General features: G+C 37.3%; 1 protein-coding gene across 9 annotated transcripts in view; it reads left to right on the top strand.

Moving 5' to 3' along the window:
- The window catches only part of vit (vitrin), a 32,284-nt gene extending 9,471 nt beyond the window's left edge, over positions 1-22,813 (top strand). Inside the window, exons 3-23 of one of the 9 annotated variants that reach the window (XM_051916039.1) lie at positions 207-266; positions 565-721; positions 2,015-2,148; positions 3,581-3,658; positions 3,867-4,040; positions 4,239-4,271; positions 5,280-5,318; positions 5,405-5,458; positions 7,135-7,194; positions 7,310-7,372; positions 8,351-8,425; positions 8,628-8,693; positions 9,157-9,219; positions 10,193-10,240; positions 11,009-11,041; positions 11,886-11,957; positions 12,057-12,204; positions 12,315-12,418; positions 13,976-14,202; positions 17,967-18,480; positions 21,817-22,813. In XM_051916039.1, coding sequence (XP_051771999.1) covers positions 207-266; positions 565-721; positions 2,015-2,148; positions 3,581-3,658; positions 3,867-4,040; positions 4,239-4,271; positions 5,280-5,318; positions 5,405-5,458; positions 7,135-7,194; positions 7,310-7,372; positions 8,351-8,425; positions 8,628-8,693; positions 9,157-9,219; positions 10,193-10,240; positions 11,009-11,041; positions 11,886-11,957; positions 12,057-12,204; positions 12,315-12,418; positions 13,976-14,202; positions 17,967-18,480; positions 21,817-21,995 — 2,381 coding nt within the window. In that variant the 3' untranslated portion in view covers positions 21,996-22,813. The remainder of the gene's footprint in view (positions 1-206; positions 267-564; positions 722-2,014; positions 2,149-3,580; positions 3,659-3,866; positions 4,041-4,238; positions 4,272-5,279; positions 5,319-5,404; positions 5,459-7,134; positions 7,195-7,309; positions 7,373-8,350; positions 8,426-8,627; positions 8,694-9,156; positions 9,220-10,192; positions 10,241-11,008; positions 11,042-11,885; positions 11,958-12,056; positions 12,205-12,314; positions 12,419-13,975; positions 14,203-17,966; positions 18,481-21,816) is intronic. The other 8 variants (XM_051916040.1, XM_051916042.1, XM_051916041.1 and 5 more) reach the window with 8 other exon arrangements.
- Positions 22,814-23,061: the final 248 nt, after the last annotated feature.

The raw sequence follows: 23,061 nt of genomic DNA, 5'->3' as shown, positions 1-23,061 counted from the left end.
GTTCAACATCAGAGAGGTGGAAGGAACGAGTATTTGGGAGATAAAGCCCTTACGAATTATTTTGGTTCACAGTTTTACTGCTACTTTGAGTTCTGGAAACACTCCAGGAATGTTGGTCTTATTTGCTTTCAGAGACTGTAATAGCTTGGATTATGTTGTCTTGTAATTTGCTTTTGCATTATGTTCTGTGTGATCTTTGTTCCTAGCATTTCTGCTGACTTCCAGTGGAGCAAAGCCAAATGGAAAGAACAAAAAGCCAAAACAAGGTAGCTTCAATTAAAAAAAAAAAAAAAAAAAGTTGAAAAAATCAATGTACAATCTCAGATAAAAATGTACAAAAGCTGTCAAAAGATACACCTTTGTACCTTATTTACACCTAAACAATGGTGCATATTAGTATCTTAAAGGTACACATTAGTACCTGAATGGTATATATTAGTAGCTTTTGAAAGGGTGATAGTGGCAACATTGTTTGAGTGAGAGAGACTATGTTAATAGTAATATTCATGTTTGCCACATTTGTCACTAAACAATGTTCTTCTGACATTGCTTCTGCTTTTCCAGTCGTGCCAGCAATAGAATGTGATATGCGGGCTGGGAAGATCAATCTCCCAGAGTTTATTGTTAAGTGTCCAGCTAACTGCAGGGAGAGCAAGGAGAAGGTCTATGGGACGGGTGTATTTGCCTCCATTTCCAGTATCTGCAATGCTGCTATTCACAGGTGAGCTCAAACAGCTTACGGTCAATGAGACCCAGTGTTAAAGTATGACCAGTATAAGGGTGAATGACAATACTGTGAAAAGGCTTGGGCTGCCTTGACCACATTACAAGTTGCTAATCTAATCAAAAAGAAACTAACACAAACTTTGCACAGGTTTTTGCAAATTTAAAAATACATACTGTGAGTCTGTTCATTGTTGAGGGTGTCAGTAAGAAGTTTTCATAGCTATTTTAATAATAAAGGTGCTTTAAAGGAGTCTTATTCTGCTGTTTTTGAGCATGAAAACGATCTGCAAAGTTCCAAAGTCCCTCCAGCGGGAGTTCTTCTCCATATCAGTGTCAGTGTTTCTGAACTCCCTGAAACGCCTCCATCTTGAGTTTTCTTCACAATATTCCTCATTTAAATAATTCATACACAGAATAAAGGGGCGGGGCCTGGTTGAGTTAGTTAGTAGTGTGTTGAAACTGCCGGTTATGGTAAGGGGCGGGACATTTCCCAAACACCAATCACAACACACTGCTCCAGCCGACCAATCAGAGCACACTGTGCTTTTCAGAAGGAGGGGCTTCATAGAGACAGGAACTAGACAGAGCGTTACTGACAGACTGGGAAGAGAAGAGCTGCAACAATGGAGAATATGAGGAAAATAATCAACATTCAAGCAGGAAAACCTGTTCTAGTAGAGCCCAAAAACAACATCAAGACTTTGCAGGAGCATAATATAGCCTCTTTCATGTTTTACCCCACATGATAGCAGCTCTTCACCTGCTGAAGTTCTTGAAGTTCTTTAGTAGTTGTTGTGATAAGCTTTTCACAGCTTTTCTTTGGTCAAAAAGTGTGGGAACCCTGTATATGAGGCTATGGAACTACCTCTAGCAGGGAGAAGATGCCTTTAGAGATCACTTAAGGCCATCCATGCTTTGTGAGCATCTGACAACATCTGATCGTCAGTCATCTGTTTAGAGGAGCTCATGGTTGTTGAGTGCAATCACAACATCCTGAGATCTTTAGAGAGTTTCCTGGGTTTCTGGTCTGCATCATGTCCTAGATTCATTCCCCACTCTCTCCTTGATCTGCTGTTTCTCTTATAATTTGGTTAGAATTGGCAGCACTATGTAACCGCATACATTTTTTTTACATGTTTGGATTATCTCTAGAAGTGATCAAGCCCTCTTTGCCATTGGATATCAGACAAATTTAAGTTACAAGATCTCAGTTGAATTGCATATCTAGTTCAGTAAATGCATATCATTCTATAATTAGCTGGTGTTCTGCTGTTTTTGTTGTTTTCAGTGGAGCCATCAGTAACTCTGGAGGAAAGGTAATTGTGATGAAGATGGCAGGACAGGCGATCTACAAGGGCAGCTTTGCCAATGGCGTACGCTCTCTGTCTTTACCCAACTGGAGAGAGTCGTTTTCAGTCTCAGGTAGTGTGGACTTTACTCTGAGCAAACCACTCCTACATGTAGGCTCTCTATAGCAATCAAAATTAAATGAGAAACATGCAAAGAAAATATTAAAGGGGTCATAAATTGAGAAATCGACTTTTCCTTGAGCTTTTGATATATAAGAGGTCATCGTACTATAAGAATATCCTGTAAGTTTCAGAACTGAAAACTTCCGTGTTAGTCCAATAAAAGCTTTTATTGACACCAGACCCAGAGAACGACTGATCCTGGAATGTGCCTATAGATAGGTGAAACTCCGCCTCCACAGAAGAAATCAACTCCTACTTCATCATCACAGCGTTAGCCCCGCCCACTGGTGTGTTAGTGAGATGATGAGGAGAGAAGAGCGATACAGGACTAAAATAACATTACCTTTCAAAGGATCCTAATGCTAGGAATATGATTATGTATTTTCAACAATGTGAATGTCTCAGTTGAGCTTTATTTATTTGTATTCGGTACATTTCACTGTGGATTCTTTGGTAAATCAATCACATTTCGGCGCAGGACTTTTACGATATGGACTCGACAGTAATGCAACAACATGTCAGTAACTGTGTTAATTCTGATGCCTGATCTGATATTAATGATTCATGTACAATCAGATGATCTTTGTTTATGTGTCAGTAAATCAAACCAGTTACTAAACACTCAACTTCACCTTGTTTCTCTTAGTAGGATGAAAATAATCTGTTATTTAAATGGTGATTAAATTATATATATAGAAAGCAATCAAAAACGTTCCCTTTACAATCGCTGGAGCTGTCAATCAAACAGCATGAGTTTATCAGTGACTGAGTTCTGGACTTGCGCCAAAACTTTTTTCTTTTTTTCTGTAGGTTTTATTCAACTAATCTCTTAGTTACATTGTGTTTGCACTGTTAGTTATGATGAAAGCATCTGTTAGTGTGCAGAAATTGAGTTGCAATGACGAGATCACTGCTTTCATGAGCTCAACAACATGTCTGTGATCGACTACAATGTTCATCACTGCAACCTTTCATGCCACGATTTAAATAAATAATGCAACACTTTTCACGATTAGTTAACCTTGAGAGCTGTAATAGTAAAAATTTGCTAAGTTTTCGAGAGAGTAATACTTCAAATGGAAAGATGACAGCCAATCACAGCAGTGGGCGTTTACACTGAAGTCTCACAGAGACACGCCCCTTAAAACAGAGCGTTCAAATCAGAGAGATAAAATCAGGGTAGGAAAAATGCCTTTTATTTCTAAATTATGACAATTTTTGATGTCAAAAGCATACTAACATTATAGATGTACCCCAGGAAACATTATAAAGCAATAAAACAATGCAGTTCATGACCCCTTTAAGACACACTAATTTCATAAGAAACTTACTTAACTTTTGTTTTAAATGTAGGATTTATAACCTTTAGTTTTTTGTGTCAGTGGGTAAACCAAAGAAGGGGGTGATCTATCCATCCACTCTGGTCTTTGTACCCTCAAGACCCACCACAGTGAAAACAGGTAAGTGTTTTAGCCAGCTACTAATGCTAGTCTGTCATATTTCTATGTCTTTAAGCCTTTCCTCTAGTTCAAACAAAACTGCATGACGCTAACAATGCCACGATCATGGGTTAGATTCCCAGGGAATTCATAATAGCTAAGAGCAAGCAGCTCTTTGATGATGAATGTCACTGTCCAGTAGCAGCTCATCATCCATTCGTTTCCTAAGGTGAACCCAAAAACCTGGTGTACTCTATGGTGTCACCAGTGACAGAGGCTCTTGAAACAGAGTCCACCACAGCTCCGCCCACTACCACTCCTGTGACCACACCCACCACCACAGCCCCACCCACTACCACATCAGCCAAGCCACGGGTCACCGTTCATAAAGTCCGCGAGATAGGTGAGCCAATCTGTTAGATTTAATGCCTTGATGAATTGAATGAAACCAATCCCATGCTTTTATCCGTTTATTCTTGGGTCAGTTTTCAGTACCCTATTGAAATAAACATCCTGACTGGACGATATGGATCAGGTTCCCTCTCGATCCATCCTCTTTCCTCTCTCTGTTTCTAAAGCAACCTCTTTCTCTCTGATCTAGGCAGCAGTCACCCGTATTTCAGCTCTGTTGCACGTAAGTCATGCAGGCATGTTGAAGCCTTGTGTTATTGTAGCTGCTGTCTGCTGTCATATCATTTTATTCAGAGATCTTTGTGTGTGTTTTTTTTTTTTTTTTTTTTTGGTGGTGGTGGTGGTGGTATACAGAGCTAATGGTCTCTTGCAGTTTTCCTTTGATTCTGTGTTATTGAAGCAACTGTCTGTGACTTTTGGGGTGTAGATTGTGTTGGCCTGTGAATCCCTTTATTTAATCTAATCCACTTTAAAGTTATATTGTGTTACTCCCTAAAAATGAACTAATTACATTACTTTATCTTTTATGTAATTTAATAGAAATTTACATTTTATGCAGAGTAATGTTACATTACTTTTGCATTACTTTTTCTCAGCTGGCTGAGAATCGCTCTCTTCCAGGCCTTGCATGTGTTTTTTTTTTTGTTTTTTTTTTTGCCAGTGTTTAACGCAGTAATGCATTCAACAACATAGCCTTTATTACTTGTAATGCTTTACTTTACCCGTTACATTAAAAATGTAATTTGATTACATAATGCATATTACTTGTAATGTTTTACTCCTTGCATTAAAAAAGTAATCTGATCAGATAATGCATGTTACTTGTAATAAGTTACTTTACTCGTTATATCAAAAAAGTAATCTGATTAGGTAATACATATTACTTGTACTGTGTTACTTAACTCGTTATATCAAAGAAAGTAATATTTCACATAATAAACGTTACTTGTAATAAGTTACTTTACCCGTTACATCAAAAATGTAATCTGATTACGTAATACATATTACTTTGTAATGCTTTACCCCAACACTGGTTGGAGCACCAGTTGTTTCAAAGGCAGAGTGTATTACTACGTTGTGATAAAGGTTTAAGTATAAAACATGCTGATGAAACATGTACAGTAAGACCAGGATTTCATATTGACATTAAGATTGCTGTTACAGTTGAAAAAGAAACAGAGAATATATCTAGCTCTTCAATATATATGTTCTCTCTAAATACTGCATGTAGGACAATCACAGAGCGCCCAAGGAAAGGGTCCTATGCAAGGTATGGCCTACTTTGACACTTTCTGTTGTCCTCACTAACTGTTATTAACACAAGCCCTAAACTCTAACCATAACATTTGTCTAAAGCATTTAGAGGCAGCTCCGTCTATGCCAATAGGTTTTCACCACGTACAAACACAGGTAAACCACACTCCTATTACTCTGACTGTTTCCTTTTATTGTGATGCTTGCCTGTTGTGCTTTTTTTTAGGTACTTTGTACTCTAATAGTTTCTCAAAGTAAACAGCTTTATTTTTTAAGTTTTACTGGTGATTGTTTGTGTCCTAAGCTAGATGAGTCATGTTGATCTTGCTGTTTTCTCTCTTGTATGTGTGTCTCTTTAATCCAAATGTAAAACTAGTTGAAAATCTGTTGTATGGGTCACTTCCTGCTGCCAGCTGGTGGCGCTATGACTGTGAACCACAATAGCAACATTCATGTAATCAGCGCTCATGAGCAAACATACAATAACACATCTAAATCAGAAAATGCACTATTATGAGACTCTTCCTGTTTCTCTTTTTTGTAATTCCCTTGCCATGGCAACATTGTTCAAGATATCAAAAATCCATTCGCAATTTAACATCTTCAATATCTTGGCATCATCTTTACCAAGTTTGGTGAGAATCGCATGAATCCCCTTGGAGGAGTGTTTAAAAAAAATCTAATTCTGCAGTTTTCAAAAGATTCTCATTTAATTCCAAGATGGCCGACTTCCTGTTGGTCTGAGCTAATGGCTGTAACTTTGAAAACTCAAGCTTGATGAAAACTTACGTACTGAGTTTGGTGACTGTAGTTAAAACTAACCCCACCACTGTGTCAAAAGGGTTCACTACAGAGTTTTATATGCCAGTTTTATAGACCTTTTTCATGTCTAACTCTGATGTATGTTGGATTTTATGAATTTTAAAGCATGCTAAGAGCTTCAAAAACAAAACAAAGAGTATGAAAGTTTGATGCGTTACCATGGCAACACTATTTAAGATATCATGAATCATTTGGCTATTTTACATCAGCCGTGTCTTAACATTATTCTGACCGAGTTTGAAAAGATTTGGGTAAACATAAGAGGACGATTTCAAAGCCTCTTTTGAATGAAACACTTACTAAATCACTCAATGCATGCAGACGATATGAGACTTTTTGGTTTGCCTTTTTTCACCATCAGTTTATTTCCTCACCATGGCCAAACAATTTGATATCAAATATCTGTTCACAATTTAGCATCTTCACACAAATGGAGGAACGGAATTGCACAGTTTTTGCTTTCTGCTGTACTGCACAAGTACTGACCAGAATAAACATGGGATTTTTACTCATGAGATTCCTTTTTCTGTCTACCAGCAAAATAAATGCCATAACCCTACATACGTATATAACTCTTGTTTTCCACAATTAAGGGTTGAAGACAAGGATACACTTTGTTACAACTGTCCTCAAAGACAGGATGTGCAATTTTACATACGCAAAGATCAGCTCTGACATTTTTTTCTATCAAGTTTGCACATTTTTATCACATGGACACGCAAACCTTCAGTAAATCGAGGCCGTAGTGCCTGTAAAGCGACTGTGCTTTAGGTAAATGAAGAATCAGCATAGTAAACTAGCCAATAAATATTCATTCCTGCCACTATTCAGGCAATATCATTGTCAAAATGTAAACTTAGTAATTCGTTAGCAATTAACTAGTAAGCATTATTTTTTTGGTCTAGTTGGCTTTGGCAGGTTTCCATTGTTAATTTAAATGTACTGTATTATTTCAGTGAGGTCCAGCTTTAGATGGGCTGGTCTTAAACAGGTTTGTGTTTTGATTGCAGGTGTGCACAGGTCAGAGACGAGCCCCACCATCAGAAGACCACATGTTCCCTCAGCTTCAGGTTTGCATGACTCATTCGTTCAATTCAGACATCAGTCAGTAGCAGCTGCGGTGCAGGCATGAACTCTTGCTTTCTTCTCTCTTGGATATTGTTCCATCTGTTTCACATTGTTAAGCAGCTTTCAGTCGGGTGCAGCCGCAGTCTGAGAGAAAGCAGCACACGCCGCAGTCTAATCCCAGTAAGTATCTGCAGATGCCGTCCATTAGCATGTGCGTGTCTTTGCACGTGTGCTGATACACATCAAACTACGCAATTAAAAAAGTCTAGTGCTCTTTTTGTGCATCTAGAGGGATCAGGTAAAGCACCTTTAGACATTAGTAAGGCTTCCAAATAAACATGCCCAAATCCAACATACCAGTAAACAAGTACTGAGCTTTACCAGCTTACCACAGTGATGCCACCAGTGTCACTGATAATCATTTTTGCAACTAACTTTGCTCCCTTGCCAAAGAAGACAATACTTCAGAAACAAAGTCAAACCTGAACCGACACCTGTGTGTCTCTGAGCAACACAGTTCCTGAATTAATCTGTGTTTTTTGAGCAAATCAGTTGAGTGAATGATTCAATGACTCACTCTTCTGTAGAAAGAGTCACAGTAAAATCCGTCTCCACTGACCAGTTTGTCTGAAACAAACACAGATAAGTGGAGTGATACAACCAGTGAGAAGTCCCAGTGCTGTTGGACTAAATATCAGTGATCTTTGAATTGTGTTCAGCCAGTCTAATTTGAGGACCGGAACTGTTCTGTAATCAAAGATGAACACTAAAATGTTCTTACCCAAAAGTACCACTTCATTATTTTAAAACCATCTGTCATCAGACCATAACTTCATACTTTTTGTGTCTCTAGTTTTTTATGTCAACATCATCAGATATTTCTAAGAACATTTATAAGTAATAAAAAGTATAAAAGCAGTTTTCCTTGCTCAGTGCCATCTTTTCATATATGTATGGTTCACCAGTAATTTTGAATTTTTGGTTGCAGCAAAACATCAACGTCAACCTCTGAACATGTTTAACAATTAATTTAGTGATTAATCTAGATTCTTAAACTTAACCTTAGCCTGTTTTGTCTCTTATCTCAAGAATCAGCTCAAGTCCATTTGATGTCTTTTCGTAATGTATTGTAAGCAGTTTCTCGATCTCCCCGTCTAGCATATGCACGACGAGATTGGACGCACCCTCCGTATGCACGACCTGATTGGTTCTCTGGCACCAGAAGGCCAACAGGTATCAGAATAATTATGCAAGTCCATCCAGTTCAATAACATAACCCTCCATAAGCAAACATTAAAGAAGACATAAACAAAGGCTAAACATGCTTTTAAATTCCTAGTGAATATCCATAAACACCAACAAATAATTCATGCTAATCCTTACTCCATCATGTCAAAATCTGACATGAGGCCCCACCCTCACTTTCTGTGTTCAGATAGTAGCCACTCAGTGCCAAACACAGGCTATAAATGGAGCAGGATGAGCACTGGAGACCCTGCAGGTAAGGGTTCATGTTGTTATACGTCCACTGCAGTACCAGAGGAGAATAAAAAAGAAACACATAAATCTGCTTTATGACTTCATAGTGTGCATAGCACATGTCTGTTTTGATCATATCAATGAACGCAGGTTCCTACAATACCTGCTACTCATTTTGACACTGCGTTCACTTCCTTCATGCGGTTTAAATAGGTCATGCCACTAGATTTTAAGGCCGTTTAATAAATCCATGCCAATGTGCGGCCCATATGATATCAAAAGATTCAGAGGAGCATGTGTTTCTGCTATATGACTTTAACTTTATCATCCATGTCAGAGAACAAGTGGTAAGCTACAGTTTTCGCTACAGCTTTTGATTGTTTGGCTTTTTTTGCTAACACATTCACACAGGCATTATGGGTATGTTTTCCATAATGCACTACGCTGGACTAACAGTTGCTGCAAATGCTGCCTCTTTTCTGCAGTTCTTGACCCACGGACTGATAGTACAGAGTATGAGCACTGGCCGTACAAATTTGGACAGTTTTGTAAGTATATATTCTGTCATTTTATTTTGCAGTGATACAAAATAATGCATAAAAGTCTACGTGAAGAGTATATGTTATACATGTGTTATAACAAGGGTTTCCTATTAAAAATAACATCGTAAAATAGCCTAAGCTGGATTGCTGGTCTTTGTTGGTTTAAGCCAGTCTTCCAACATGGCCAAGATGATCTGGTTTAGTGGGTCTCCCAGAAATTGTCTCATATTTAATGAAGTCTGCATTATTGATTCTGTTATTTTCCTTTTATTATTGTAAAGCTGCTTTGAAACAATCTGTATTATATAAAGCACTACAGAAATAAGTGTGACTTGACAGAACTCAAATGAGACATGGAATTATACACACAATAGAGCAAAATAAAATAGTTTAGTGAGAACAGAACAAGTAAATGCATCTTCAAGAATACAACTGAGTATAGAAATGGTAGGAAGCTTCCAGTAAGTCTGGTTGGACCACACACTCCATGTAACCATAAATCTGTCTAGATTCAGAAGAGTCTTTGTTGGGAACTTCAGTTGTCTGCTGCTGGATTCTGGGTTTGTACAACAGGGTCAGAAATCCAGATGATTTTACAACTCCATCAAGAAGAGAACTACTGCTACTGTCCCTGGACTGCATCCCCTTTCATTGCATGTAAAAAAGCAGCTTGAATATTCTGCTGGGTGACTCATTTATCTGCTCCACGCAGCAAAGAAACTCATGTGCTTAGAACGTTGAGGTAACTACATGGAGCGAGCTTGTATTAACTGTGTCTGGATTCATGAGAAGAAGCGTATGGTCATTATGGCCAGGCCCTCAGCTTTACTGTATATTTTTAAAACTACAGAGCTCTGGCTTATCTGAAATCCGTAACTGGTAATTGTGTAACTGTAGTGAGAAGGGTCACCATCACTGTGAGCCACTGTATCTTTGTGAAACTGGAGGCTTGATTCATGTGTACTTGATTTGTTTTCAGCTCCTGAGCAAGAACACAAGCCTCCATCTGTGACGAGCCATGCCAGAGGTGTGTCAAAAACACAAGCACATTTGTATACAATCTCACAATGCACAATAGAGCCCAGAGTCTGCTTAAAGTGCCCCTATTATGTGATTTTAAATGTTTCTAATTTTGTTTTAAGGTCTCCTACATAAATTTGCATGCATACTAGGTTCAAAACACTTTAATTTTCTCATAATATCCACTGCAGCATCAGCTCTTTTGTCTCAGTCTGAAACGCTTACTTTTAAGATTCGGTCTCTAAACTCTGCCTTTCTGAGAGCTGCTCTGCTCTGATTGGTCAGATGGCCCAGTCTGCTGTGATTGGTCAGAAACCAAACACTCATTATCATATGTGAATCTCAGCTCTTGATACACAGTGATACGAACAGTAACGATGGCGTTGGTTTTACCGTATCAATCTCATTGGCAGCAGAAAACAGCGTCTTCTCGACATGAACAACACGAACCAAACTCTTCCGGTCTCAGATACAACTACAGTGATTGAGGGCGGGGCAAAGAGACGCTGTTCAGCCAATGAAGACCATAGACTGGCATTATGCAAATTAGTTACGTAGGTTCAGCAGGAAGTGAGACTCAAGAAAACTCAATTTATCTGAACTTTGAAACTTTGCATACCTTTTACATTCACAAACAGCTGCTATATTACACACTACATGGAAGAGAAAATCCAAAAAAGCATAATAGAGGCACTTTAAGAAAATGTGATTGGATATTGGATGTTTTTTAATGATTGTGTGATGTACATTAATGATTGTGTGATTACTGTCACAGAGGTGCCTGCTGAGGAAAACCCATTCGAGTCAGGTGAGGAAACTAACTACTGACTGAAGTATGTGAGATTTATGAAGGCAGACAGATGAAAGCCTTCATTGAAAAAATGTGCTTTTCCTAACATTTTGCAAAACTCCAAAAACATACCTATACATAAAATTCACTGCAGTTTCCAGCTGAAATGAACACTAAATGCAGTAAAACACCAACAAATTTTATTCCTTTTCACACAAATTATGATTACAGGGAGTCTTGATTAATAAAGACTTATTTTTGCATGTTTCCTTGCACAATACTATATTATGACCTCAAAACACTTTTACAATAGTGCATGATTTGTAAACGAATACATTTTTATGTTTGCAGCACAGCTCCATTTGTATAAGTAAACTTGCTCTGTAGCTCACCTGGTACAGCATCGCAGAAGCGCTTGGGTACGAGTCTCGATAAAAGAGCTCAGACTCAAAGAAGCTTTAAAATGGCATTGTTGCTTCAGCAAAAATATGTTTTTAATCTCATGTTTGCTTTTGTTAACACTGTCGGTAAGGTTTAGTGTTAGTGCTATGTTATTTTCAAACTCGATAGAGCATTAATATTTTAACTCCACACACTGGACATTTCATTTCTGAACCACATACAACAATAAAATGTTACAACTTTGACATTCATCAGTTTCCGTGAAAACTGAACATGCTTTTGGCACCACTCACTGGACATTTCATTTTATGTCCAAGAATACGTCAAATCTTTTTGCAGAAATGTTTTGCAATGAGCAATGTTGCATTATTAGATGTTTTGGTCATAGACATAATTCTTCACAGTACAATAGATCAGGTACAGGGTTGATGTGTAATGGCAACATCCTCTCATCTTGCAGGATTCGACGGTCAAGGACACAAGTCAACAGCCAGAGCTCCTAAACTCCCCGAAAGATCTCAAGGAGATCCAAGTACATTCCTTCATGTTCCTTCAAACTCACGCTGATTATAATAGACTATTACTTGCTTCCTTTCATGGCTTTCATTTGATTCTCATCTTGTCTTTGAAGATTGTAAAGTTGATATAGCGTTCCTCATGGATGGCAGCTGGAGCATTGGGAAACGACGATTTAAGATTCAGAAAGACTTCCTTGTGGAGGTTTCTCAGGTTCTCAATGTGGGAACAGCAGGACCCATGATGGGCATCATTCAATATGGGTAATAATGTGTCCCTGTGCCACAAAACAGTCAAATGCTTGAGTATTAATAAAAAGTAGTGAGGGACTGTCACTGTCATATGATGTATCAGCATTTCATTTCTGATCCAGGGATGATGCGGTCACAGAATTCAGTCTAAAACAGTTCTCCAGCTCCAATGACGTGAAATCAGCCATCAACAATATAGAGCAGAAGGGCGGCCTTTCACATGTAGGTGAGTGAATAATGCTGAACTGTACTGAGAAGGAGTTATCACGTGGTTTCACATGGTTCCAAATAAGATCTAAATCTGAGCTGGGAACTGTGGTTAATTACAGGGCTGGTGCCACTCTGTGGTGTTTTTGTGTAAGCTCACCAAATGCCTGAGGTTTATCCAACCTAGAGATTTGGTTGCATGGTTTGTGTTATAGATAGTGTCTCGCTTTAATAAAACAGAGGAATCCTGTAAAACAGCAGCTGCCTATAAAGTCAAAGATAGCCCAAGGACAGAGCATTATCTGCTTTGATGAATCTGCTTGGATGATGTTTAATCGGTGCCATAGCCCTTCATCTTCTGTATATGATTTACACAAACACGTTGTTTGGACTCTGAAACCCCTGAGGGCTGCAGTGACCCCAAAACTATCTGGGCACTTAAGTCACATGCAATGCATGAATTTTACATAACAAAATTTCAAAGTAAGTGTCATGTGTTGTTAAGAAAAATGCCACACCTTTCAAGCAACACATTTCAATCAGTAAGACTTTTGTTCATCTTCGAAACACAAATGAAGATATTTTAAATGAAATCTGAGAGCTTTCTGTCCCTCTATTGACAGTCTACGCAACTACCACTTTGACGCTTCAAAAAGTTCATAGAGATCGTAAAACGAATCCATATGAATCAGGGGTTTAGTCCAAGATTTCTGAAGAGACACGATCACTTTATGTCATGTCTGAAGCTGAAATATCAGAGTCTGTGCCCTTCAAACACTACGTGATTTTCTGTGAAATCTGTCAAATCTGACTGTCGAAAATCTGCAGAGTGGCTCGGACTTTCAACAACTAGCGTTGACTCCTGCAGACTGCAAAGCGGAGCAGAAATCTGGCAAAAGTCACATAGTGTACTCCAGCCTTAAGGTCGACATGAAATTATGCCGTATATCTGAGTGAAAAGCTTCTGGAACAAGAATAAATGTTGGGCGGGGCTTGATTTTGTCTGTGGGGAATTGATTGGATGGTTGTGGTTTGCTATTGGTGGATCTCATGTGAGTGACAGGTTGCCCCGCCCTCGTCATCAGAGAAGAGAAGAGATGCTGCAAGAGGGAGGGGAAGATATTCTGATTCAAGATTACCAGGAACATGAATTTAACTCAATGATGTGCACCGATAAATCATTTAGAATAAACACTGCAATATCCCATAAAAATAAGAATTGTCCATTTTGATTTCATGATGAATTTAATGCAGTAACATGTTCAGGTGTGCTTGACGTGCTTTGATACTTTTAGGGTCCCCTGAGTGCAGCATTTCTAAAACATTTTCTTATTAAGTTGACGAGTTCAAAGTTGGAATATTCAATTAAACTTAGCGGAGATGTTTTGCCATTTTACTAACTGCTGCATTGATAGTTTTCAGCAGTAGCGTGCAGCACCCTGCCTTTTGCTGAGTCCTGGAAGCATTTAAGGAAAGCATTTCAGGGCAGAGACTGGAGCCCAAACAGAGCTGCAATTGAAGTAGCAGAGAGAACTGTAGCTGTTTTGTACTGACTCTGGCTCTGTGGTCCTTTTAGGGAAGGCCCTCTCCTACATCAACAAGCACTTCTTCAGTGATGCTAATGGGAATCGAGGCGGGGCGCCCAACGTGGCCGTGGTGCTGGTGGATGGCTGGCCCACTGACAGGGTGGAGGAGGCCTCGCGTCTGGCCAGAGAGTCGGGCATCAACATCTTCTTTGTCACCATCGAGGGCCCAGATGAGAATGAAAAACAGAACGTGGTGGAGGCCAACTTTGTTGACAAGGTATTAATGGTGATTAAAGTGGGGTGTCCGGTTTCATTGTGTGTAAGTGCCGTGAGAAATGAACACAATTAACCCTCCGGTAGTGTTCATTTAGAGTTAGTATTGTATTGTTCACAGTCAAAACAGACTGGGGACCATAATCATTTAATCATTTTATTTTCATGAAATGAATGTACTATATTTCATTTCAATGTTTTTCTTTAATATTTAGTATTTTAAGAGGATTTCATGTTAATAAACAAAATAAAACAAAAAAAGTCTAAATTATGGTCCATTTAATTCTATATAAAATAAAAAGAATAGAAAAAAAAAATTCAATTAAAAGCTGTATATGAGTTAAAAATGGAGCAAAAGTATTTAAAATCTGTTGAATAGAGTCAGATTAGTATGGAAACTTGTTTCCGCCACAGAATAAAAAAATAAAAAGGTAGCCTAATTGCGACTTTTCTCACAACTGACTTTATAACTCACAATTGAGTTTATATTCCACAATTGCGAGAAAAAAGTCAGAATTGTCACAAACTTGCAATTGCAAGTTATTAAGTCAGAATTGCGAGATATAAACTCACAATTACGAATTATAAATTCTGAATTAAAGTCCAAGTTTTAAATTTGCACTTCTGAGAAAAAAAAGTCAGAATTGTGAGATAAAAAGTCACAATTACCTTTTTTTTCTGTAGGGGAAACAAGCTTCCATAGATTAGTGCCATCTGGTGGATAAAGAAAATCATCTGTAAAGGCCCTTTCACACTAAGAACGACAACTATAAACCGCCCTGCAGTTTTGTCTGCCTCATTAAATGCTCAAGCTCAGTAAAGTCGGATGGATTCTAATTGGCTGTCGATGTTTTTATCATTCATCAGGTCATTGTGAAAGTGATTCCAATGATATTGTTTCTCTGTGTCGTTATCGTTATGGTGTGGAGTCTATTCTGTTTAGAATGATTTTTAGAACTATATCTTCATCATTTTAGTTATCCTCCTTGAATGTGAATAGGCCTTAATGCCATGTTGTCGCCACTGTCTGTATAGCCCTATATGGGCCATTCTACAGAACTGGTGTAAACTGCTGTCCCACAACCAAAAAACACATTTAAAAAGCATTTAAGTATTCAAAATTTAGATGTTTACTAAGATCCTTCTGTTATCTATTGAATCCCACAATAATATTTAAAATATCAGTAAGCTTAATATATATAAAATCATCATTTATTGGGTACTTTCAATTGGGAGGTGTCTGTCCTGAATCCTACAACCCCTAAATTTCAACTCGTGAAAATGATATTGAAATATTTTTTTGCAATTTCTTCCAATGCTGTTTTTTTTTTTTTTTTTTTTTTTTTTTTTTTAAATACATTTTTGATTTGTTTTTGTTTTGTTTTTTTTAAATGAAGCTAAAAAAAAAAAAAAAAAAATTATATTTCTATTTTTAAATCATGAAACTTTATGTAAAAATATGTGTCCCGCATTTTCATGTCACTACTAGACGTGCTGATATTCGGTAATGCGATATATCACGATAATGAATATGCACAATATTGTTATCGTGGGCACTTCAAAATACCGTAAATAATAATTTATTACCAATTATTAAAATTTGTATAATGCATTTAAGAATACTTTACCCATCAACCGTATTAAATGCACAACACCGCTGTATTCTGCGTCAAAGGGACACGCGCTCAGATGTAAACAAGCTCAACGTGCACGAGAAGCACATGGAGGAACGAGTGAAGGAGACGCGCTGAATGAAAGTGCACGTTCACTCTCTGACAGCAGAGGGCGCTGATGGAACAGCAGAAGTGCAGCGGTTACCCCGGAGACCCCGCAAACAAAGCAACTGCTAGTGAAGTTTTTAAAATGCTTCAAACAGCCATTCATTTTTTTGTAATCTCAATGTTGTTCATCACAGCACCAAATACTTAATACTTAAAGACTTAATAGGCTATTTATTTTCAAACTTAAACATTTTTATATTTTAATCTGGACTACAACATGCCCTAATGATTAGAAATGTTCTGATTATTTGTTATTGTTCAGTAAAACTTTGAGACATACGGCTTCATTAGTTAACATGTTAATTCATTATTACCAAACTGACAATGAAAAATACTTATAATTTATAAAGCAATTATTCTTAATTAATGTTAATTTCTTAGTTACTGTTTAATAACATTACTAAAATCAAAATAACTTATTTAATGGACCTGAGATCAAACTAACAATGATCAGTTGTATTTCTTAACTAACATTAACAAAAAATAATACTTTCTGTAACAAATGTAGCTATTGCTTAGTTAATGCATTAAATAATGAGACCTTATTGTAAAGTGTTACCTGTTGTTCTTTATAGCCTAATTCTTTTGCACTTTAATCTGTTTGAAAATTTTACTTTATATATTTGTTGTGTATTTTATTATTGTATTTAAACATTCAGAGTTATTTTAGTTATTACAAAAAGAGTTCTTAAACCTGTTATAGTATGACAACATTGCAACTTATTTCAATATCGTGATAATACCATATGCCGTGATAAAAGCTTCAGCAATTAATCGCAACATGAAAATTTGATACCGTCACAAGCCTAGTCACTACCGAAACAGGGTGTGTTTTAGTCCATTTCTGATCAGGAAATATTCCTGTGTCCCTCCCTCTCATAGCCTCTCTTTCATAGTAGATAGGTCCATCATTTTGATTTAAATGTGTTCAAAAGTCTGAAAATCTGTGTGGAACTTTAAGAAACGTCACTATCAAACACATTTTTCTGCAATTAAGCACACTTTGGGTGTTATTCCATAAAATTTAGTTTATTTTCTCTGTACAACTGTTCAGAACTGTGCTAGCTAACCATGTGCTGATTAGCATTTTTGAGCGGCTCAGAAGTATCGAAAATTGTAACTACCGAAACTTCACCACGTTTCGGTCGTGACTGTTTCGGTAGAGACATCATTGCTTTGGTAGTGACAAAAGGGAACATATAATCATTTATTTGGGGGAAATAAACAAAATTTTAATTAGTTATGCAAGTCATTAGAATTTTTGTATGTTTTATTATGCAAATTATTAGTGTTTTATGTGAGTTAAAATTGTGTAATGTGATGTGGTCACTACCAACACATTACTGTCACTACTGAAAATGTGCAGTCACGACCGAAACATGGATGTTTTGTAAGAAATAAAGTATATAGAATGATCAACTAAGATGTTATTATAGTGTTTGGTTCAGTGTATATTCAAACTAATGAATCCTTCACTGTGAAGTCAGTATGATAAACTTTATGACTTTTACAAAGAAATATTGTTAAAATTGTAATTGTTATTGATTTACCTGTGAAAACTTTTTTAAAGGAAGGTAGATGTAAACAAAATCTTAATAGATCAATGTAACACTTCTTATTAAATTATTTATTATTGTGTTTCGGTAGTGACAAATTTGGGGAGAGGAAAAATATTCCAAAACTTTCTGAAAATACAATATGAGAATTAACTGCACAATTACTAGAAATGTGTATCTTGGATACAATGTGCATACATACCAAAATTGTGGGAAAAGACATTTTTTTCAAGACGTTTCCAACTTTGAACCAATTCTGTAGAATGGACAATATATAAATATATACAAGTGTGACTATTTTTTATGACCATTTAGCCCACAGAAGTCACCAATTTTCATACCATTCCAAAAAAATTTGGTCTAAAATGCCTGAACAATAGCAGAGGGTTAAGGAACACAGAGGGAACTTTATTTCTTGTTTTGGGCCGTAGGCTGTGTGCAGAACCAACGGCTTCTTCTCGCTCCCTATAAAGAGCTGGTTCGCTCTGCGGGAAGCTGTGCAGCCTCTGGTGAAGCGCGTGTGCGACACCGACCGCCTGGTGTGCAGCAAGACCTGCCTGAACGCCAACGACATCGCCTTCGTCATCGACGGCTCCAGCAGCGTGGGAACCGGAAACTTCCGCACCGTGCTCCAGTTCGTGGCAAACGTGACGCGGGAGTTCGAGATTTCGGACACGGACACACGCGTAGGAATCGTACAGTACACGTATGAGCAGAGGCTGGAGTTCGCTTTCGGACAGCACAACAACAAAGCCGACTTGCTGAATGCTATCAAACGCATAAACTACTGGAGCGGAGGAACCAGTACGGGAGCCGCCATCACATACGCCGCGGACCAGCTCTTCAGCAAATCCAAACCCAACAAGCGCAAGATCATGATTGTCATCACAGACGGACGCTCCTACGATGACGTGAGGGCGCCAGCGCTGGCGGTACATCGGAAAGGTGAGTGCGGCGAAACGGCAAACGTGAGGTAGGACGCAGTAGGTTGACATCATAATGGAGTTTATGGACCAAAATGAATAGAAGTTAGGGCTGGGACAATAAATAATTGAATCACAAATCGAGAAATTATTCTGGATCGATTCTGAGATTTTCTGAATCCATCGCGATTCTCTCTCGGGTCGATTCTGAGCTTAGTTTTTAACATTCCTTACACACACCACTTGAACCTTCTATAAAATAATCATTCATAAAGTTCGAAAAGTTCGAATTACAAGGGTGTTTGCAGTGGGCTGTTTACATTAATGTCGTGTCATAAAAGCATTCTGGTTGCAAGTACATTCTCAGAGGAGCGCTCTTCTTCGTGAGCATTTGAGCGTGCAGTTAAAAACTACCCTAGAGCGCCATCTGCTGTTAAAAACTAAGCTCAGAATCGATTCCAGAGAGAATCGCGATGCATTCGTGCATTTATGGTATTTTTCCCATTAAAATTAATAACTTATCTTTACTCCTAATATATTTATTATTTATTTTTACAGTTTATTTTCATGTTTATTTGGTTCAAAAGAAACCTATGAAGGTAAAACGATGCCATGAAGAATCGCATGTGCGAAGTAATATTTGTGGAAGTGTACACAAGATTGTAAGCGTAAATTAAATTTGCATGCGCAAGAGCAGATTTGTAAAGGTGTAAATCGCATTTCAAGCGTAAGAAAAAATGATTTGCAGCATTTTTACTGTTATTCGTAAGTGCAATTCATGAATTGTGAAACTGCAGCTTTATGCTAAAGCAAAATAAATATGATCTGTATTCTTCTGACTTCCATTTTTCCGCGCTTACACTTTTGGCACGTTTTTTTCGCCAAAATTCGGCCAAAAGCATTGCAAGCCTGTGAACAGTGATTTGCAAGCGAAAACAACAGTTTAAAGAACTGCAAAACGGATCTGTATGTGTAAAAAACAAACTGTTGCAAATGTCTAAATGACTTGTTGTGTACGTACGGCAAAAAGGTCCCGAAATAACCCGATTTGTACAGTTCTGTCTTTCTTTTAGCTGCACTTACAGTTTTGACACGATTCTCTCACTCACTGAGTTTTGCAAGCGTGAGGAGGAGGGCGGGTCCTTCTTCTTGTAGCCAATCAAATCAGCTTCTCGCTGACTCTCGATTTACTCTCTTCTGATTGGTTCAATAAATACGCCAGATGTTCTCGCTGCCGGAATGGTACTTTTAACACACAAATAGGCTACATTAAAATAATAATAAAAATAATTAAAATATGATCCTTTCTAAACTGTATACTATTAGGCTGACTCCCATGTGTTCATACTGAATTTCGAGCTGGTGTTAACGTTATTGGATTGGTTTGGCATTACATTGAAATTTCATATAATCTAGGCTACTTACACCATTGAGCTGATGTAAACTTTATAATCAGAATGACGCTAACTTTATAATCCAAACCCCACTGGGGCTAGAGTACTGTTAAAATAAATAAATTCATTCATTCATTAATTAGTTAGTAATCTAAATTATTATCTGACAATGCTCAACACTTGATATGCTTTGGCAATGTAAAGCCTTTTAATATGCCAATAAAGCTACTTAAATATAAATTTGTCAATCGCTGATTGATTTCTGATACAGAGTTTCAGACCACGCCTCTGTTCATGGTATTTAACACTCAATTATGTATTTTGAAATATTGCCCTGGTCTGTCTGAGTCAATATTGATTCTGATTACTTTCATATGACTGATCAAGCTAATGTAGCTACAGTGCTAGTACAGAAACTGTTTTCTTTGTGTCCAGATTTGACTAATGAAAACACTTCAAATAAACATAAAACAACTAAACTTTGACAAAAGTAGTCTTTAATAATGTCTAAATATATATCTAAATGCAAGTAACTAATAATTATGTAGGAATCTTATGTTCCCAGCAACACACAGCCATGTATGTTTATAGGGCTGCACAGCCATCTAGTGGCTACACGATGGTATTACAGATGATAAATGATGAATAATTTAGAGATAAACATTTACTCAATATTTTAGTAATATTTTGTAAAATCACCTTAAATTACAACATGTCAAAGAAAAAAAATATTATTGTTGATTTAATTATTATTGAACCAAATTTTACTAGAAACCATACACATTTTCTAGGCCATACTAGACCTACTTTAAAGTAGCATCAAGATTACAAACTAATATCATATGGTCTGTTGAAGAGGATGAGGAGGAGAAATATACAGTGAACACAGACATTTTCTTAACACCAGCTCGAAATTCAGTATGAACACATGGGAGTCAGTCAGCCTAATGGTACACAGCTTATAAAGGATCATGTTTTAATAATAATAATTATTATTATTATTATTATTATTATTTGGGTATTTGTGCATTAAAAGTACCATTCCGGCACGATGCTGAACTAAATATCTGACGATAAATATTTTGGCATCTGGCGTGTTTATTGAACCAATCAGAAGAGAGTAAATCGAGAGTCAGCGAGAAGCTGATTTGATTGGCTACACGAAGAAGGACCCGCCCTTCTCCTCCTCCCGCTTTCAAAACTCAGTGAGTGAGAGAATCGTGCCAAAACTGTAAGTGCAGCTAAAAGAAAGACGGAACTGTACAAATCGGGTTATTTCGGGACCTTTTTGCCGTACGTACACAACAAGTCATTTAGACATTTGCAACAGTTTGTTTTTTACACATACAGATCCGTTTTGCAGTTCTTTAAACTGTTGTTTTCTCTTGCAAATCACTGTTCACAGGCTTGCAATGCTTTTGGCCGAATTTCGGCGAAATAAACGTGCCAAAAGTGTAAGCGCGGAAAAATGGAAGTCAGAAGAATACAGATCATATTTATTTTGCTTTAGCATAAAGTTGCAGTTTCACAATTCATGAATTGCACTTACGAATAACAGTAAAATGCTGCAAATCATTTTTTTCTTACGCTTGAAATGCGATTTAATTCACGCTTACAATCTTGTGTACACTTCCACAAATATTACTTTGCGCATGCGATTCTTTATGGCATCATTTTACCTTCATAGAAATGCCAGGGGGGGGCCCTGCTATAAACTTCTCTGAAGCACGCGTTGAGGTGCGGTGCAAACAAGGCTTAAACCTAATGTCAGTGACTGCTTTATAGGAATGTTGTTCCAGGACCAAACAAGGATGTAGATCCAGAATCAGAGTAAACGTCATAATTCACAGTCAGGGCTGTAGATAGAAATTCTGGGATTATAAAAGTGCCCATTTTAGAGCATGTCTGTACGGTGTGATGTGATGGAAGTTGAAGAGTTGCACCCTCTGTCTCTCACACACCAGGTGTGATCGCGTACTCCATCGGCATCGCCTGGGCAGCGCAGGACGAGCTGGAATACATCGCCACCGACCCGGACAAAGAGCACTCTTTCTTTGTGGATGAGTTTGACAACCTCTACAAGTATGTGCCAAAAATTATTCACAACATCTGCAACGAGTTCAACTCCCAACCACGTAACTGAACCATGCTGGAATATCACCAAAAATCCAAGGAGCAAGTGCTTTACCACAGTCACAGGTTTAATGTGGTTAGAAGCCTCACTTTCTGAATGAAAGGCGTAGATGAGGACAGCATGTTTCCAGCTTTGATATTTTGCAATTTAAACAAAATACAGTGTGGAAATGATCATTTAATGATGGCGGTGAATGTGTGTTCAGTGACTTTGGATTAAAGTGTGACGGACTGAGAGAAAACACACGCTTACAGCTTTTACATAGATTCTTTCAGTTAAAGATTATTTATATTTTACACGCTGAACACAATAATATGAAAAATTACATAATTATTATATCTTTTTTTCATATGGAAAGCTTATAGCTAATTGTCTGCACAAGATAAAGATGTCAAGCAAAAAATGTTTATTTGTAAATGAAAAAATCTTTTGAAATGATGTGCTAAACGAACGGGATTTTGCTTTTGTTCAGAAGACAAGATTGTTAATGCATGCATGAACTGAGTGATGGTACTGTAATGTACCATAGATATTTTTCAAGGTACAAAAGTGACCAATGATGGAGTATTATGAGTGTTTTGAGAGTTACAGAAAGGCAACATTCAGAAAGCTCCAGTTGTGTGGTTTGATGACTATAACCATTCAAACAGATGTTGATCATAGACCTAAAAAGTATTTTTTTTTCTTGTCAGTTTAAATTCATATATTGTAATTTTTGTATTTGTATATATATATATATATAAAAAATGCTTGTATTTTTGTTTAAGATGATACAACTGATCCAGTATTTTAATGCAATTTTTAATAAAATTATTTAAAACCAGCAACATGGATTTGGACTGAAATAGTGTCTGGGAGAGAATATCTTTCAACTTCCAAAATCTTAATCATTATTTAGGATAATAAATGTGTAAGGCCATAATACACAAGTGAATTTATTTGTTTGTGTTTTTGCTACATGATGAATAGATTTATACACTAAGATTTATTCCAAAGAATAAAGTCAAAACAGTAATAAAAATCATGGCCAAGAGTGGTAAATTAGTGTCTAGTTAAGTCCCTTAAATAATCTGTG

The sequence above is a fragment of the Ctenopharyngodon idella genome, chromosome 13 (genome assembly GCF_019924925.1).
Source record: "Ctenopharyngodon idella isolate HZGC_01 chromosome 13, HZGC01, whole genome shotgun sequence".
NCBI classification, from domain to species: Eukaryota; Metazoa; Chordata; class Actinopteri; order Cypriniformes; family Xenocyprididae; genus Ctenopharyngodon; species Ctenopharyngodon idella.
This window is presented reverse-complemented; position numbering and strand designations above follow the sequence as displayed.